A 15,226-nucleotide genomic window follows, 5' to 3' on the forward strand; every position below is an offset into this window, starting at 1 on the left:
AGGTTGATTAAAGGCAGAAGAAACACATTATGTCTTTGGAACTTGAATCAATCAAGATGCAAGAAAAGAGTCCACAACATTGGACCCACCAAATATATGAGTGTGCACTAGGTATAACCACATGATTAATTACACACTCTCATATCTTCACTTTTCTTTATGTTTTGTCACCAAAATGGCAACATTGCATTAACTACACATCCCATAACCTGATTTTTCAAAATAAATAACATTAATAAAATTTTGTATGATAAAGAGTCACTGTTGAGACATGGATTCGATTGCAAAAGCAAACAATTGATGTAAAAATAATAGTAGTAGTAAAAATAATATGTTGGTAGTTTGTTTATTTATTTATTAACATGCATGGTAATCCCCAATAATATCAAAAAATAAAAAAAAAGGAAAAAAAACTACTTTAATAAATGAACTGTTTTTTTTTTTTTTTTTGGGACAATCGTGATGTTGGCCTCTTTGTTGGTTGTTTATCATAATAAATATTTTGATACTCATGAAATATTCATAACGTAGTATTTTCGAAGAGTTAGAATTAGGTTTAAGTAAATACATTTTCACTTTTATAATAATATATAATTAATTGATGTCTTTATCTAGACACACTTTTTACATTTTATTTATTTATTTTTGAAAATTGTCATATTCATTTACATATGTTAGTTGGGTTCGTTATTGGCCTTGTCTGCCCTCTAAAAGCGGTAGTTACGCCAACAATCACGAAACCTAAAATGGACGGCTGAGATTTCATCATCTGAAATATACCCTTGGATCACAGACTAAGGTGCTTCTCATGTATAAATACACAGCATATATTCTAAACACCAACATGCTGCTTTTCGTCTCCTCTGCTCTCTCAAACCATCACCCATTTGACCTAAAATATACCATTCTTAAACTCTTTCTCTCTCTAAATGTAATCTTCAAAAAAATAAGAGAAACCCAAGATACCCATAACAGTTTTCATGGAAGGTAAGCTTATTATTTCAAATTGTCTGAATAAATATCCCCTGTTTTTTCCCTAATTTTCTCAATTTTCTTTGTGTCTGACAAATTATCACAGAAACCAAACAAAACCCAGAAACAGAATTGCTAGATTCTATGAAAAACAAGGAAGACAACAACAGTACCGATGACCAGTTATCGCCGAGGAGTGTTTTGGAGATTTCTCTTTCGGGTTCGGACTCCGAACGGAGCAATACCAGCACAATCAGCAGCTGTCGGTCAGTGGTGTCGTCGGAGAAATCGGTATGTGATGGAGGCGATGGGGATGTTTCCGGCGAAAGTAGTAGTAGTAGTGGGTCAGCAGCGTCGTCGGAGAAACTGGCCGGAGGAGTTTCCGGTGGGTTGCATTGGAGGAGGTTGATTGATCATATAAAGAGGAAGTCTGTGAGGCGATTGAAGACTGGTTCCAGGTACGAGCTTTCGAGCAAGAGTTTGAGGAATAAGTTCGGGAGCAATCGGAGTGCTGATGATGAGATTGATTGCGGCGGAGAGATGATGGAGATGATGCCGAAGCCGACTTGGAGGAACTTCAGCTACGATGAGCTCCTGGCTGCTACTGATTATTTCAACTCTGGTAAGAGAACAGTACTTGAATGCTCTGTTTTTAGTTTCTATTTTGTTTGAGTACTCTGTTTTTCACTCTGTTTTTAATTTTGAACGATATTTGTTTTTTAATGTTTTGGGAGAAATGTTTGGTACGGTTTTGTGACAAACAGGGAATTTTTTTTTTTTTTTTTTTTTCCGTTACTAGGTTTCTTTTGGCATGCGTTTTATTTGTTGTATTTTTGTTTTTGAGTTGTTACAATATCAATTTTAGCAACAAAAGCATATTCGGTGTAGTCTTATTTTATTTTACGCAGTACTAAAACACTTCGTAAATAATGGTCTAAAATAAAAATATAAAAAAGTTATTTTTCTTGTTTTGATAACTGTTCATGACCTAAAATCATATTTTGCACATTTTTGTTTCTGACATTTTCACAATAAAAATATTCGTTTGCAAATGTATTTTTGATTTTTTTTTTTTTCCAAAACATTTGTTCACCAAAAATATTATTTCTATTTAGCCAAAAACATAACATTTAAAATAAAACGCATGCCAAATTCGTCCTTAATTAAGTAAGCATATTTTAATAAGAAAAATAATTCTATCTAGTAGAGGTCAACCTATTTGTTCAGCCGAATGTATCAATGCCTTTCATGGCCGAAGTGGGACCCAAACATGGGTTCCATTTCAGGTTCCACTTCAAGCCATGAGCAGCCTTGATCTTTTCGGCTCCTTTCATGGCAACATGGGTTTCATTTCAGATTCTACTTCGACAATGCGCGACCTTAATTTTTTTTGTCTAATAAAAAGACTAGCCTCTTCGGCTAGTATTTCACTTCCTTTTTGGAATCAATTTTTTTCTATTTTTTGAAAACTATTTTTAAAAAATTGAAGGAAATATATGATGAAACCCTTTCAATTCCCTCCTCTCTCTTTTTTTCCATTCCTTTCCCTCCAACTCCCTCAATCTTTGCATAAATTATGTACTTCAAAATCTATTTTCGTGGAGAAATAAAACAAAGAAAGCAATTTGAACAAGTAAAACTCTTCAAGTACCGTAATTACTTTCACTACGCACATTCGATTTTGACTGTGAAGTACGAGAGTCAATGTAATATTGTTTATGGCATGCCCTATAAATGCCATCAACTACTTTTCTTCTTTTTAAAAATATCAACCACAGTGAAGTAGTCAAAGCCGCCATGTACTTCAAGGAGAAAATTTATGACTTTTTTTTCTAACTTTAAAAATAAAAAAATTAAAATTAAAATTAAAATTGATGTACATTACCAGAAATTGACTGTGGGACCGTACAGTTTTGACTTCTTCATGTTGCACCGCAAACACGGGGTACCAAGTAACTTGAAAAAGACTGATGCTCCGTGACAATCGGTGTTTATTTTGGTTGGGGGTTGTTGTGTCCTTTGCAAGTTACACATACAGGATTGTTCTTTTATCATTATTTATTATTCATCAGTGTCAATTCTATGAATTGGAGAAAAATTAACTCAATTTTGGATTAGTTATTGATTCAGTATATGGGTTTCTTTTTCTTTTGTTCGCCAGTTTGATAGCAAGTGTGGAGCATCGGAGGTTGATAATATAGTACATTTTATTAAGCTTTTCTGAATTTTTGAATTTTTTAAAGAGTTTTTGATATTTTTAACAGACCTAATTCTATGAGAGTACATCGTGGTGGTTAATTACTTTGAACTCTCTAGTCTCGTTTTAACCATTTGTGAAATTTCTGTGTTTTGTTGACTGTAACCTAGTTTTGGTCAATCTCGTAAATCTATGCATTTGGAGTTCAAGGTTGATTTTTCTCGAAATTAGCCGTTATTTGGTTTGGGTCACTTTGTCAAAAGTCCAAATCAGATCACATGACTTTAAGGGTGAGTAGTTGCAAAGTTTGAATTTATGGCACCTAATATTGCAGTCCATGTGTTGCTGGTGAACTTTAAGGAATGTCAATCATCAATCTTTGTCATCACAATTTATATGTTACACATGTAATTGAAAATATAAATATTAAAGAAAATATGTAAATTTTTCTAAGCTTTTGTTTGTCTTTTTACCAAGTCACAGCTCTAATTGTGCCTTGTATTTTGATAGAGAAGTTGATTGGGAAAGGAGGGCATGCTGAGGTCTACAGAGGGTGCTTACCAGATGGTCGAGTCGTCGCGGTGAAGAAGATAACGAAGAAAGGCAAGAACGACGAGGACAGAGTTGGCGATTTCTTGTCCGAGCTAGGGATTATCGCGCACATAAACCACCCGAATGCTGCTAAGTTGATCGGATTCAGCGTCGACGGTGGCTTGCACCTTGTCCTCCAGTTCTTGCCCCACGGCAGCCTTGCTTCTGTGCTACATGGTGCCTTACACTTCAGTACCCTATTCCCATTTCTCTTTTTAGCTGTAAAAAACTTTAATGTGCTAACCAAATAGTTCAATCCAGTGATAGGGGCCATCTAGTGTGACATTTAGTCTGACCAAATGTGCCACTTTAATTATAACTATGAATTGAATACTAGGGACCATTTAGTCAACTTTTGGTCTGACTATGAGTGTGCCACTTTAGCTATGTGAGATCAATCAGAGTACTAGGGACCTTGTAGTGTAACATTTGGTCCGACCATGTGTCATGGCATGTTTAAAATCTGTGTAAATAGTGTCCATTTTGCACACTTTTCTCTTAGTGAGGACGGATCCTGACACCATGAGTGTGTCATTTTAGCTATACGTAGCAGTAATTTGATTGGTGAAGAGAGATTTGGTGTTTCAGGTTCAACGGAGAGTCTCGAATGGAACGTAAGATTTAAGGTGGCTCTTGGGGTAGCTGAAGGATTGCAGTATCTGCATTGTGGCTGCCAGAGGCGCATAATCCACAGAGACATCACAGCCTCAAACATATTATTAACTCAAGATTATGAACCTCAGGTTTTACATTTTTGTTTTCATTTTCGTTTATCGACGAAGAAAATAGAATTTCATCCCTTGTTGAAGCCCTAATCCTTGTTTGGAATGAATTTAAAATGTGCAGATATCTGATTTCGGACTAGCAAAGTGGCTTCCAGACAAATGGATTAACCATGTTGTCTCCCCTATTGAGGGCACTTTCGGGTAAAATTATCTTCAATGACTCGGTTTTTGTGTGTGTGTGTCTGTGTTATCAACTTTTGGATTCATGAATCTCACAATTGGATTCAGATATATGGCGCCAGAATATTTCATGCATGGAGTTGTGGATGAGAAGACTGATGTGTTTGCGTTTGGAGTTCTATTACTGGAGCTTATAACAGGGCGTCACGCGGTTGATTCATGCAGACAAAGTCTTGTGATGTGGGTATGGTTTCTTCTAATTTCTACTATAAATCTACTTTGATCTCACCTTAACAGTAAAAGCCTTATAATAATTAACTTGAAAAGACTATACATTTATATAGATTACAAATGGCTTAGTACGTTAAGCTTGTATATATATAGGCAAAACCACTTCTGGAGAAGAATGGTGTGAAAGAAATAGCAGATCCTCGTCTAGGAGATGCTTATGAAATTGGGGAAATGAAGCGCGCCATTTTGACAGCTTCGTCGTGCCTTCATCACTTACCTAGCTCACGTCCGGACATGAACCGGGTAGGTATTACTATCCATAATCTCTCTCTTCTCAATATTGTAGCCACTAACCTGAACTTCTTGGATTGTATGTAGGTTGTGCATCTATTGAAAGGAGAAGATGGAGTAGTGGAAGTGAAGCAAAAGTCCATGGGAGGGAGACCAATCCTTTTGGATGTTTGTGACTTGGAAGAATATACTTGTACAACCTATCTCAATGACCTCAATCGCCATATGCAACTTGTTATGGAGTGATAGGTTAATTTCATGCCTAATAAGGTCCCTTCTATTGCTTATATAAAGAATTCTGGTATTCCCGAACGGTTGGGAGACATCGGGGGTACGGTATTCTCGAAGTATTGTAGAACTTCTGCTAGCTCTGATACTCGTGGAAGTTCAGAACCATATTGTCTTGTGGTGGTGTCCGCTTTGAAGATTGCATTCACCAGATGCTGTTTTATTTTTAGAAGTCAAGTATCAATCAATACTCGGGTTTCTACATGTTTTAATTAGTTCCTCTTTGAATGTCACTTCTATTATGCATAGAAAATGTCAGAGAAGGAACACAGAATGCCCAATTTAATGACAAGTGAATATAGTTGTATCATTTTGCAATAGCTATAAAAGTCCATTTTAATCTCACGTTTCGTCCTTTTTTTCTTTTTTTCGTTTTTTTTTTTTTTTTGTTGCTTCTAAGATATTAATTGTTACACTTTGACTAATGATACTGATATATTAATTGTTACACTTTGACTCCATTAGTTGTACGATATCCTATATTAGCATCTTCTGAAAATTCAAACAAATGAGCACACGCTCATCATATTTACTTTAATAGCGTTCAAACACAAAATATTTTATTTAGAAGTGATGATATTACCTAGGGTTCATACACAAAAAATTTGATTTGGAGAGGGATTAGGGTTTGAACACAAAATTGTGGAGAGGAGTGACATACTCAATTTATATTCAAATCGAATCGAAAACGAAAGATCATTCCATTTAGACTAATCCCCGTCGAAAACAACTTCTCTCACAATTTTTATTTTTTTCATAAATTTTTTGAGTAGAAGTACAGTTATCAAATGGAACAAACAATCTTAATTCGGATCCTTCAGCCCTTTAGAGCTCACAGTATGACCCGACCCACAAACCAAGGGTCCAGATGAAATCAAATGGCTAATCAGAGCATATGAATTTCTTCGTCATCATCGCCTTCATCCTCCCTGTAAACTCACTATAACTCAATTCTAGAGAGAGAAAGAGAGAGAGAGATGGGGACCGATGTCCTCCTACAAGTGGCGATCCTCCTGCTAACCCTAGGCATCTTCTTCGCACTGCACAACTTTCCCAAACAAGCCCTAACCAAACTCCGAACCAAGGGCCGATCCACCACCCAAGCCCACCGCCACTTCTTCCAGGGGGCCCACCTCCTGGCCCGAGCCCGATCCACCCGCAACCGGACCACCTCCCTCAACCTCGCCAGAGACGCCGCCGGCGAGGCCCAAAAGGCGCTGACCCTCGAGCCCAAGGACGCCGCGGCCCACATCCTCAAGGCCCTGGCCCACGATCTGATGGGCCACCGGACCTCCGCCCTCAGATCGCTCGACACCGCCCTGTCTCCGCCGGCCGTGAAGTCGCTTTCGGAGAGGGAGCGAGGAGATGCGCTGTTCAAGAGGGCGGAGCTGCAGGTGGCGGTGAATCGGAGGCGGCGGGTCGACTCGGCGGTGGCGGACCTGGTGGAGGCGGTGAGGCTGAGCTCGGATAACGCGAAGGCGTTCTGCTTGTTGGGTGAGTGTTACGAATTGAAGGGGATGAGAGAGGAGGCGAGGACGGCGTTCGAGGAGGCCATACGGGTCGAACCCGATTTGGTCGCGGCTCGTCAAGGGTTGGACCGCTTGGGTTCGTGAAATACCTTTGCTGTTGCTTGAGTGAGACTTTGTAATTGACTTTAATTAATAGACCACAAAAGTTAATATCTATACATATATATTTTTTTGGGAATGTTAAGTAAATTCGCGATGTACTAACTTTTTATATTTCTCAATGACCATTTAATTATTATTATTATTATTTTTTTACAAACAAATTTTAAACTCAGTAAGAAAATGATGCATTTTCCGAATTTTGGGATTATTTAAAATACGAATGACAATTTTACTCAATTAATGATGTATTTAACATGTCTGTATAAAAAAAAAATTTTAAAAAAGAAAAAGTTCTGTATATATTTAGAACAAAATTACCCCTTTACATTATGCAAATTGACTTCTAAACCATTCTTTTGCAAATTGACTTCTTAAACCATTCTTTTCCAAATTTTCACTCTATTCAATTTCTCCCTCTAAATCACCACCATGGCTACCACCCACCAGTCACCACCACCATCACCACCCCTACCCACCTCCATCCTCTGGCCGCACCACTAGCATCGCCCCTCCTCCTCCCGAACCTCCCTCCCACCACCACTCCCTCTTTGTCGTCTCAAAACTCAACACCATGACTGGTCAAACCGTGAAGTTGAACAAAAGAACTAGAGGAAGACAATTAAGAGAAAGTGAAGTTTGTTGCAGGGTTCTTTAATGAAATAATGAAAAATCATTACATGATCAGGACCAATACGTAAACAAGCGTTCATATTTTATGCTAATTTTATTTTACTTTTTTTGTACGTGTCAATTGATGATTAATATGGATCAATTATTCCGAGATCATATAATAATTTTTTTAACTTTTCAATAGAAAATTTTAGATTAAAAGGCTCGGCAACATCCATATTCACAACTTGGGTTTTTGGTTAGTCTTCTTTTATCTTTCATCTTCATGTCATTAGGAGTTTTAATTGTACTGTGTCTACAAACACACTAAGTAGTCATCTTGTAATCTTCACTATTTGGGAGACCAATATCGTACTCACATTTGTGATTAAAAATACAAAAATTAGCTACAAAAATCAAAATTAAAAAAATAAAATAAAATAAAAGTCTTGTTTGTTTGGCCAGAAAATTAGAAGGAAAAAAATAATAATTTCCTTTGGTCCATTGTGTCTTCTATGCTGTTCTTACTTTAATTCATATAATATATGATCGAAGACGACAAATTTAAGAGAAAATCAGTTACTGATATAATAGAAGCCACCTCCGGTGACGAACAAGATCCCAGAAAGAAGCGAAACCACCGCGACACCATCAAATCCTGGAAATGGAATCGTAAGCATCGTTGATGGAGGTGCTGGTATGCATGACGTGAGTTAGAAGGAATGGATAGGGCTGTAGCCATGAGATTCCTATGCACCTATAATTATAAAAGCAATAGTTGCGATATTGATCACGATTGCATTGCAATGGACAACCATCTCATCGTCATTTAAGTAAATGAAATCGTGAATTTTTTAACACCTCAAGGCTAAAATGTACCAGTATACAATTTTTTACAATATAATTCAATGAAAAATTACTATTTAGTGTTTTTTAGTGAATACAAGAAATGAACGGTTGAAGAATTTATGTCATTGACGTTATTAAAAATGATTAGTAATTATACTTTTTAACAAAATTGACGTTTTTAAAAATGATTAGTAATTATACTTTTTAAGAAAGTGACGTTATGAAAAACTGATATCAATCGGTTAGTAATGTTACGGTTCTTACAAAATTGGCCAATACTCATGTACATATCAGGACTTCTTGGTATATGGGTGAGTATCAGTTTCGGTAAAATTGAAAAAATGTTGCGAATCGGCCTGTACGAAACAAACTAACCGTTCCCGAACCATGATATATAGGGAGAGAATAAAATTAAATTATAAAAGAAAAACTTTTACTTGTTTATCTTTTTTTTTTTACTAGACGCCGGGAATTCCCTGTATGTATATTTTTAAGAATACTATTTGACGTTACCTTTTAAATCCACATTGGGGTGGGTGACTATAGACTTAAGAGATAGGAATCACTTGATCACTTAATATTCTATAAGCATTAGGGTTTGGTTTGGCACAGGAATTTCGGACTCATGGTTAACTAAGAGAGATGATCTCGGTTGGGATGGACTAGCTGCAAAATTTTCAAAAAGAACATTACATGTCCTAAGAAGAATCAGATTAGGATCAATCCTACTCCCAAATTCCTATTCCCCCAGTTACAGAAAGAGATTCGAGCTGACCAGTTTCAGTTAGAGTAGAGGAGTTCAAGCCCGGGCATGGACTAAAAAGGGGGGTGTGTATTTGCTTTACCGTTCAAAAAAATAAAAACAAAAGACTTTTAAGTACTGATACTCGGCTGGGTAGACAAAGACACACCAGAAACCCTAGAAGTTTTTTCCCCTTCAAATTATTGTTACATATAAGACATGAAGAGATGTTCACCCAACTAAGCACTAGTTTATACTGATCAAAAGACAGAAATATAGTAAACTTGCTAAGTTGAATGTTACCTTTTCGAAACCAAACGCTAAAGAAGCACCTGTGTAGGATCCGGCCGATGGTTCACCTAGGGTTCACTGTTCCTGATCAGACCTATAGTACGGTTCTTGTGCCAAAGCATAGCATTTGAGATACAAATGTTGCAAGTATGAACAACCTTAACATATATATGGTCATAGATGTTAATAATTTAGCACAGAATTCCGCAATAATAATTAATTAACAACAAGAGGAGCAACTCCAACAAGAACCAAAATGGGAGTAGATCCTAAACTTGTCAGACTAGAATAATGATGCCCCAAACCCATTCAACATACAACATCCCATTAAGCTATGGAAAAAAAGCTACTTACAAAATTCCAGTTTCTCCCAAGGATAATAAAATTTTAGCATTCAAACAAAGAACCTTGTGTTTGAGCCCTGCTATATGGTTAAACGCTAAACTAATCGAAACTTGGTGGGTCAGATAAAGGTCAGCCTAAAGTGAACACCACAATCTAGGGCTGGTGGTTAACATCAGCAGCTGAAGGGTACTGCTGGCGAAGTTACTTACTAGTCGGTCCTGCTAATAAGACTGGTGAGGCCAAATGTAAAATTCAGCGGGTGATGGCAATAACGGCATTGGAGATACAACAGAGGAGGAGGCAGGGCCAGAGGTATCCGACGAAGTGCCCACATTGTTGGAGTGGAGTTGCTGGAAGAGGTGGTGATGATAAAGCGTTGATGCAGTCTCAAATGGCATGCGATATGGGATAGCAGGAACTGGCTGAACTGCAGCAAAACTGATGCTGCTGCTACTGTTGCTGCTGCATTGGGGTTGCTGCTCGTAGTTTATAGATGGTTTCTGCTCTGCCTCAAGTGAGAGCTTCAAGCGCTTGGCTGCCCCGCCAACCGGAAGCGCACTCTTGGCAATGGCTTCAACATCATATCGGTTCATCTCAAAATTGGTGACTGCATTCAAACCCCTGAACTTTATTGCCGCTATGTCATATGCCTCTGCTGCTTCCTCTTCAGTGGCTGAAAGGATAAATTAGATCTAGTGATTATTAAGTTCAACAAAATGCTCCTCTAAAGAGTTTGCTTCTTCGAATCTAATTAAAGATATTGCACAATATACATTTCGGCCTGGTTATCACTATGAGCATACACGTATCAGATGAGCTCAAACTCCTCTGATCTTGAGAAATTATCATAAATGGATTGGATAAAGTTAGGAGTCTATATATTCCCCATTACTTAATCCTGACAGAAACCAAATCCAATTAAAAGATTTTCACGAGCTTATAGTGCCAAGGCAGCCTGATTATCAACTTGCCATCAAGATGAAAGAGAAGATGAAACAATATATTACCAAGTAAGATGAAAGAGAAGATGAAACAATATATTACCAAATGTCCCAAGGTATAGATCTTTGTTTCCTGCAACACGACCTATCCTTGCCTGCCATCGGCCCTGTTGGTGATGCCTGCAACGTCTCACCATTGGTTAATAAAAATACAACTCTAATATATAAGAAATGGTTTGAAAAAAGATAAGAAAGATACAATACGAATTGTTCGATTGGATTGAAATGTTCATACCTTGTTACACCCCTATAGATAGATGCTCCCCTTGAAAATCCGCTACTTTTCCTGATTTCAGAGATATTACTTCAGACACTGCAGATTATTTGTATAGCAAATCTAATAATTTATAAAATATAGCGGCTAAGCAGGCAGACCTTCTCAGTGATGCAATGAACTCTTGCTTAGTTACATGTTTCATTTCCTCAAGTTCCTTGGAATAATTTGTAACCTATGGTATCAAAACCATCTTGTTTAGTATTAAGCTAAACCTTCGTGTTTACCTAAAATTTCAGGCAGATATTCAACTGAACCACACGAAAAACTAGAAGTGCGTAGTATATTTACAGGGAAGTTGGTGGTGGCAGTGGGACCCCAGTATTTTAGAGCTGCCAAATCATAAGCCCTTGCCGCCTTTTCTTCCTTGTCATACCCACCTGAAAATTTAAACAATTCCATTGTAATTAACATAAAATATAAATTCTTTAAATAAATATAGTCTTGGAATGCAAAAGAGAGATGAGAGATGAGAAAAGCGAACAAGGGAGTCACTTACCCAAGTATACTGTAGAACCGACATTCACATTTGAGTAAACAGCCAATGATCCACAATCCAACATTTCATGCAAAGTCAGGTAAAGAACTTCAGTAACAACTAAAAAGAAAGTAAAAGGTCTATGAAAAAAAAAAATTCACTAAACAAAGTTAATTTGGAATACCAAAAGGCCTAGGTGGTTAATTGATGCTTTAGATTCGACTACCAAACCAAATACTAGATTATCACACTTCACTTTCAATAACATTCTTGGATCCTAATCATGACACATGAAAATCTTAAAATTAAAGTGGCCGCTGACCCGCAATTTTAAGCCGAAAACTTTGGACCACATTCGATATTTGTCCAAGCTACTACAAAGCTGTTCTAGTCAAGATGTAACCTTTTCCCAAACATTCCATTAGATCTTTGTTAAAGTATACTAAAATTTTCCTTTAATAAATACCCAATATAGTATATATATATTTATGTGCAAAATTTTTATTCGCTCTGAAATTCTACCAAACACCTGGTGTGCATTGCATTTAAATTTCAATTGAGTGACTTGGTCAAACCCATTGAGAGCCTCTGGTCCCAGTAAAAAGTAAAAGCAAAAGTAAAAGCCATCTGATAAAACTGCACGGTTTCAGACGCTACTAGCATTCAGACTAGCTGAGAGGTATATATGTAAACCACCTGTGGCAGTGTGTAAAGGTTGTAACCAGAAAATATGGAAAGGGTTCGAATAACTGCAGGACAATTTCACCATTTTTATTTTTCTGGGTGAAGAGTGTAATGGAGTACAAAGAATAAGAGGTAGTACTGTAGAAGAAAACAAACCAAGAACACAAAAACAATAACAAAATGGCGGCCCATCAGATCAAATCAGTGAAAGAAAAAGAAAGAAAGAACACAGAGAAAGTACAACTGCGTAAATTATATATATATATATATTTATATATATGATGCCATCAGTCAATCAATCATCATCAAAACTCTGATTTGAACTGATTTGAAAGAAAGAAATACCCCACGCACCCACCTGAGAAACAAATTAATGTTTTCTAGATTCACAATATCTATCCATTCCGTATAGATTTGTATTCATATAAACATGATGAAAATCAAGAGAGAGAAAAATGTGTGTTTGTGTGTGTTTGTGTGTGTGTGTGTGTGAGAGAGAGAGAGAGAGAGAGAGAGAGAAGGAAACCTTGACGCCCTTTTCTCGCCTGGCCCTCCCTTCTACAGCTGTTATCCCATAGATGCGCTTCGTATCTTCCTGTCCATCTGTGTCTGCATCAACACAACACAAACGACCTTTTTCTTATACAGTAACATAGCTATGAATCAAAAATAATTGAACACATACCCAATATATATATATATATACACACACACACACAATGAAACTTAAAACAAATATAGAGATCATTACCTAGTAACTCCTCTATAAATCGAAGTTCTTTGGCCAAATGTTTCAGTGATCTTCTTACAACTCTCTGTTTCGGCCGAAACAATGGCTTTCTCTTTCTGGGTATTAACGCTTAGTGTCAAACCACCATTAGTACACTGAGGGTAGGCCAACTCGGTCCCTGACTCAGTGGACTGACCCGCAAACTCAACACCATTGAGCTGAGTCCGGGCCACAGAGGCCGAGTCATCCACTTCCGAGCCCGAGTTGGTGGAGAATGCTTGAAACCCAGCTGTGGTCGCAGCTATGGCTTTGAAGTCTTGGTGGTCGCTGAAGTAAGCCGAAACGCTCTGGTCGTAGATGTGAGTCAGGGACGAGTCCTGTGTCTCCGTTTGGCCGTCGGCGTACCGGACCAACTGAGTCGTCGTCGAATCGCCGCCAAAAAAGTCCTCCAGCTTCGGAACTTGAGGATGTTGCATTTGTGATTCAACGAAGCTTGTGAAAATGGATGAATCGCCAATGCTTTGTCCTGTGCCTTCTTTCACTTGATTGTCACTTTCTGTATACACTGCTTGACCCTTAGGGTTTGCCCAATCTGCGAAAGCAAAAACCGAGTCAACTCAGCCACTGAACTCGAGCTTTAAATTAACTCAATTTACAACCCCAGAACAGCTCATGCAGTGGGCTTCGTTTGGTTGCTGAGAAAAAGAGATGAAAGAAAAGAAAAGAAAAGAAAAAAGAATCAAAAAGCCCAAAAATTTCATTTAAACTAGTGCAACTGGTCTTTTGAGTACATATTCACTGTTTGAAAAAATATCTGAAATAGCATAAGTCTCTCTATACGTTTCGTTTTCTTTTTCTTTTTCCTTTTCCTCTTTCTGAGCAACCAAACAGAGATTTGAATCAGAAATATACAGATTCAGATTCGAGTTGGATAAAATGAAAAACAAGTATACCGTGTGCATAGAAGTTATCGACGAAGTAGTAGTGCTGAGAATCATTTGACGAGCCATCGAACGGCACGAGTTTGGTGGTCGACGATGGTAGCATCTCCTGAGACTGCGAGGTCGAACTCAACATCTCCATTGGCGAGAGCGAAAACGAAAGCCAGTTAGTCTCCGGAGCCATCTATTTTCTATATATGTGTGTGTGTGTGTTTGTGTGTGTGTGTGTGTGTGTGTGTGTGAATCAATCTCTCAACCCTCTCACTCAGCTGTAAACAACCAAACAAAAACACAAACACATGGTACACATCACAATTTGATAACAAACAAACAAACAAAATTTAAATCGATTCTTGAAACCGAAATCAAACCCAGTACTTTTTTTTTTTTACTGTACCTCTGATCAGCTAGCGTTACGAAATCACAACCCCATTCTCACAATGAGAGAAGAGTCTTATGTGGATCGATGAACTGGAACTTGAAAAGTGTTCATGCAAGTTCAATAAAAGCTTCGGAAAACAACAAATACGCTTTAATTAGTACCAGAGAGAGAGAGAGATAAGAGTTTGGTGAAGGAGGAATTAGTAGAAGAGGGTCGAAGGAAGGTGTAGAGAGAGAAAGTGAAGGTTTTTGGAGAGAGAGAAAGAGAGAGCGCATTGATGAGGAGCAAGTGTGAGATTACGAATGGGATGATGAGGCGGTTTCATCTGCCATCCGGCGTAAAACCAGAGGGACAGAAAGCAGAGAGAGAAAAAAAGGTGATGAAATATTGCTATATTATAATAATATGTATATACGTGTATACATATGTATATGTGTACATGTAGAGAGAGAAAGTGATGAGCAGAGTTAGTGGACTTTTTGGGGGTGCAGAGGGGAAGAAAAATGGTCTGAAACAAGGCCGCGAAGGATCCGGGCTGGCGGACATGGAGAATTTGTTAGGGGGGTGGCGTTTCTTATTTGACCATATTAGCCTCCCTGTTCAACCTTATTATCACACCCGATTTGTCTCTTCTTCTTACAAATCGAGAAATTCGGGTAATATGACGTGAATCCAATGGGTAGTTGAATTTGGGTCAATGCTCCTAATTGCGTCGCGTCCATGTAAAGATATTCGTTTAATTACGTGAACATATTTATTCCTTTTGTTTTATATTAGATATCCCACGTATAAAG

At 37.7% G+C, this 15,226-nt stretch overlaps 3 protein-coding genes across 3 annotated transcripts; 2 read left to right on the top strand and 1 right to left on the bottom strand.

Annotated features, from left to right (window-relative positions):
* The first annotated feature begins 854 nt into the window (after window positions 1-854).
* LOC132267097 (receptor-like cytosolic serine/threonine-protein kinase RBK1) lies at window positions 855-5,818 on the top strand. Its single transcript, XM_059768147.1, has 8 exons — window positions 855-987; window positions 1,079-1,594; window positions 3,680-3,937; window positions 4,349-4,503; window positions 4,607-4,686; window positions 4,774-4,909; window positions 5,050-5,199; window positions 5,275-5,818. Exons 1-8 carry the CDS (start codon window positions 981-983, stop codon window positions 5,431-5,433), a joined length of 1,461 nt encoding a protein of 486 aa, XP_059624130.1. The 5' UTR covers window positions 855-980; the 3' UTR covers window positions 5,434-5,818.
* A 107-nt stretch (window positions 5,819-5,925) lies between these two features.
* LOC132267098 (uncharacterized) lies at window positions 5,926-7,193 on the top strand. The gene has a single exon (XM_059768149.1). The coding sequence runs from the start codon at window positions 6,453-6,455 to the stop codon at window positions 7,086-7,088; it is 636 nt and encodes a 211-aa protein (XP_059624132.1). The 5' UTR covers window positions 5,926-6,452; the 3' UTR covers window positions 7,089-7,193.
* A 2,567-nt stretch (window positions 7,194-9,760) lies between these two features.
* On the bottom strand, window positions 9,761-14,959 carry LOC132267099 (AP2-like ethylene-responsive transcription factor AIL6). The gene is made up of 10 exons (XM_059768150.1): window positions 14,448-14,959; window positions 14,063-14,319; window positions 13,131-13,701; window positions 12,906-12,988; window positions 11,717-11,725; window positions 11,509-11,597; window positions 11,319-11,392; window positions 11,179-11,229; window positions 10,987-11,063; window positions 9,761-10,615 (listed from the first exon to the last, which is right to left on the bottom strand). The coding sequence occupies exons 2-10, from the start codon at window positions 14,232-14,234 to the stop codon at window positions 10,164-10,166; spliced, it is 1,578 nt and encodes a 525-aa protein (XP_059624133.1). The 5' UTR covers window positions 14,235-14,319; window positions 14,448-14,959; the 3' UTR covers window positions 9,761-10,163.
* Window positions 14,960-15,226: the final 267 nt, after the last annotated feature.

Source organism: Cornus florida, unplaced genomic scaffold (assembly GCF_030987335.1).
Source record: "Cornus florida cultivar Cherokee Brave unplaced genomic scaffold, ASM3098733v1 CherokeeBrave_3.0.0_Hap2_Chr07, whole genome shotgun sequence".
Taxonomy (NCBI): domain Eukaryota; kingdom Viridiplantae; phylum Streptophyta; class Magnoliopsida; order Cornales; family Cornaceae; genus Cornus; species Cornus florida.

What these genes read in the sequence shown, in the direction of transcription:
- LOC132267098 (XM_059768149.1), top strand. Translation starts at nt 6,453, where the DNA reads ATGGGGACCGATGTCCTCCTACAAGTGGCGATCCTCCTGCTAACCCTA.
- LOC132267097 (XM_059768147.1), top strand. An exon ending in CCTTGCTTCTGTGCTACATG is followed by an intron (nt 3,938 to 4,348) that starts GTGCCTTACACT and finishes TTGGTGTTTCAG; the next exon opens with GTTCAACGGAGAGTCTCGAA. An exon ending in CCTATTGAGGGCACTTTCGG is followed by an intron (nt 4,687 to 4,773) that starts GTAAAATTATCT and finishes AATTGGATTCAG; the next exon opens with ATATATGGCGCCAGAATATT.
- LOC132267099 (XM_059768150.1), bottom strand. Translation starts at nt 14,234, where the DNA reads ATGGCTCCGGAGACTAACTGGCTTTCGTTTTCGCTCTCGCCAATGGAG. An exon ending in ATCTATAGGGGTGTAACAAG is followed by an intron (nt 11,064 to 11,178) that starts GTATGAACATTT and finishes GAGACGTTGCAG; the next exon opens with GCATCACCAACAGGGCCGAT. An exon ending in TCTATACCTTGGGACATTTG is followed by an intron (nt 10,616 to 10,986) that starts GTAATATATTGT and finishes TTATCCTTTCAG; the next exon opens with CCACTGAAGAGGAAGCAGCA.